This window comes from Rissa tridactyla, chromosome Z (genome assembly GCF_028500815.1).
Source record: "Rissa tridactyla isolate bRisTri1 chromosome Z, bRisTri1.patW.cur.20221130, whole genome shotgun sequence".
NCBI lineage: Eukaryota > Metazoa > Chordata > Aves > Charadriiformes > Laridae > Rissa > Rissa tridactyla.
In genome coordinates this window covers 68,141,992-68,145,277 of record NC_071497.1, presented here as the reverse complement: position 1 = coordinate 68,145,277, position 3,286 = coordinate 68,141,992, and the positions used below count along the sequence as shown (strand labels likewise).

At 37.4% G+C, this 3,286-nt stretch overlaps 1 protein-coding gene across 1 annotated transcript; it reads left to right on the top strand.

Moving 5' to 3' along the window:
• The first annotated feature begins 504 nt into the window (after nt 1–504).
• HSPB3 (heat shock protein family B (small) member 3) lies at nt 505–2,829 on the top strand. Its single transcript, XM_054187020.1, has one exon. The coding sequence runs from the start codon at nt 624–626 to the stop codon at nt 1,071–1,073; it is 450 nt and encodes a 149-aa protein (XP_054042995.1). The 5' UTR covers nt 505–623; the 3' UTR covers nt 1,074–2,829.
• Nucleotides 2,830–3,286: the final 457 nt, after the last annotated feature.

Here is a 3,286-nt window from a genome sequence, read left to right as displayed (position 1 = left end):
GTTGTCTCCTCCTGCCAATAACGCAGTCAACCATGCCTGTATTTCACCTATGCACAACTTCTGCAACAACTTCCAATGTACTTGATAAATTTATAGTTTACCTAACCTGAAATCTGCTCCATTCCTACTGTCAAGCTAGTTAAATCCCTTCCCTGAGTAACTTTGTATTTCAATCAAAAGAAATACAGAGTTTATCTATTGACATGTGTCCCTTGGAAAAACTGAATCACTAACCTTCCATTAAAATCAAAGAATCTCTCACATTATTTGTCTGCTCATTATTCATAATGACAAACAGAACAATATTCCAATAATCGGAGGAACATTAAAGATTTACTTTTACTACTTATGCATGAAAGCTGTGCATGTGTTGAAGCCACTCAAGACCCCAGCACTATAAATAGAGCTCTATTGTTAGTGGATAAAAGATGAAACAAGTCTCTTGGCACTGGAGCACAGCACGTCCTATTAAATGCTAAGCTCTGCCTGTGCTAAAAGTGAAAGGTGACATCAAGGGACAAACCAGTCTGAGGGTAAGGCATACAGCTAGGAAGAGTCTGCTCTGACTCTGCAGCTTCCCCAGAGCCACAACAGGAGCAGCCACTTCTCGTTCTGCCTCAGCGATGGCAGAAGCCGTGATAAGGCACTGGGTGGAAACTCCCGTACGCTATCAAGAGCAGTTTGCCCTCCAAGAGCTGGAAGCACACAAACTGGACCACTTTTTATACGCTTTGCCGGGCCCTTCTGCAGCTGCGCTGGGCAGCAGAAGGTGCACCACAGAAGGTACAGCTGGCGACGGGCAGAGCAGCCAGGAGGAGGAAAACACACGCTTTCAGGTCTTGCTGGACGTTGTGCAGTTCCGCCCCGAAGACATCATTATTCAGACTTTCGAAGGCTGGCTCCTGATCAAAGCTCAGCATGGACCCAGGATGGACGAGCATGGTTTCGTATCCAGAAGCTTTACCAGACAATACAAATTACCAGAGGGAGTGGAGAACAAAGACTTGTCTGCGCTTTTCTGCCATGATGGCATTTTGGTTGTTGAGATGAAGAACTCAGTGGGAAAAAATTAGAATCTTGTCCATAGTTTATTGGTGAGATAAAATCATTCTTAATATAACAAAATAATATCATTCAAGCAATGCTGTAGAGTGTAGTAAGCATGTGGCTGTATTTACGTTACAGTAAAGGAAAATCTTTGTACGTATTTTTCAGTATACCGAGTTTATTGTTTGATGTAAAATGTTAGACTGCTTGCCTCCAGCTACGTATGTGTTGGAAATCCAGGCCTTTTGAACAGTAGAAAATTTAGGGTAGTCACAGCAAGAGAAAAAAAAATATCTGTTCGATAACATATTGAAAATATAGCACATTTATGTGTTCAGTAGGAGGAGTTGTATTTCTAAGGAATAAGCATTTGTCATACATAGTCATAATCATTAAAGAAACAATAGGCAGGTGATGAGTCTTTTGGAAATTTGATTTATGTATTAAAACATCTGTTTTATAATTTTTGAGATTACATTCTTTTTCCTTAGGCTCTGTAAAAGCACACAAACTGAAGGACACTATCGAGAAAAAAACAACTATTTCCACAGTTTAAGCTTTTGTACAAAAACACCCATGAGAGATTACTTTTTAGAAGTGTGTTGCATGTTTGAAAGAGAAATGAATAATCACTGACTATATTTGCTTGAAAACACAGTAAGTAGAAATGATACTTTCTGTCAAAGACATTAATTTGGAAGAAAACATTGAAAGACATTTAGAAAATTGGTTTTGTTTAACATATTCTATAGACTAGCAACCAAAGAAAAAAAATATTGCTTACAAATAATCAAAAGGATAAAATTCTTCCTTGTGAAGCCCTGGTAATAAAAGGGCATTAGTCTAGCACAGACACCTTTATTCTTATGCTTTTTAGGTAGTCTTGTTGTTCAATCAGATGAATTTTTTATTCTTCATGTTTAGGCATGAGACAGTTTAGGCTGAGATCCCACAACTGTGTCTTAGAGAGCAAATTTTTCTGCCTATGTATAGTCCCACTCTCCCCATGTGAATGTGGGCTGTACATTAATCTAATTTTAAGTGCAGAGGTTCTTACTACAGACACAGGTTTAATTTCTATCCGTGTCTCTCATTTCATGAGAGCAGTAGAGATGAAAAAAACCCCACCCACCATATCTAGTATATAACATTAAAAAAAAATACGCTGTAAGTGAGTTTGTAAATACTCAAACATTTGAGGAGATCTGCAGCTGCAAGTCGAACTGCCTCCTTTTATGTGTACTGGAGATGAATATGACTGCTGTGCTATGAATAGTAAAGGAATGTGGAATGGAAAGTGCCAAGTTAAATACAGACTCTTTATGATAGCCATCTGCTGTTTGGACAAATCAAAACCAAATTCAAATGAAACTGAATACAAATACAATTTTAAGAACATGAGAAAAATCTGATGGGCAAAACCTAGGCTCTCAGTAGCTGAAGCCAGAGAGTTCCTTTAGCTGAAAAAGAAAGCCCTGCGCTTGTACATCCGCACACGACCATTCATTAGGAAGATTTATATTATGGTTGTTTAGACTTCAAGATACTTGAAGCAATTGACTTTAGAAAAGTGGGTACTCCAATTCTTGCATTTTATTTATTATTTGTGCTAAAACTCTGAAGAAATTTGTACAAGAAATGGAGAATAAGGTCTGGATTGTCAATTTCCATTGTGTGCAATTATTTTATTTTTTCAAAAGAGCAGAAGTCAAGAATCTAATGTTTTCTAACAAACAAAACCAAATATAAAACATACGTCCCTACATTTCCACTCAACCCATAGTTTTCTCTCATGTTGCCTGTGTTTAATTTGTTCAATTTGGTTCAAGATAATAAACAGTCACGCTAGAAAATCAGTTGTAGATTTTCAACAGTTTGAGGTCAAGAAGCTTCCTCAACCAGCAATCTGACGGAACATGCAATTTTCATTTGCATGTTTGCAATTCATTTAAAAAATGAATTCTAGATAGAGGTCTGGGTTTAAATCTTACACACCAACTTTATAAGAAAGGTCACAGGTTTAGACCCATGCTTTCCACATCACCTTATGGCACAACTGTTCGGGTAGAGTTCAGAATCAGCAGTCAGTAACCTGCTTTGGTGATTTTTTTTTACAGAGGATTTTGTAAATTTCATCACTTAAAATTACAGGTTATTATAAAAATGGTTCTAGCTATGATTGCAGTGATGGTATTCATAGCCCTAAAGGTGAGAACGCTGTTCTAAAAAAAAGTAACTG

What these genes read in the sequence shown, in the direction of transcription:
- HSPB3 (XM_054187020.1), top strand. Translation starts at nt 624, where the DNA reads ATGGCAGAAGCCGTGATAAGGCACTGGGTGGAAACTCCCGTACGCTAT.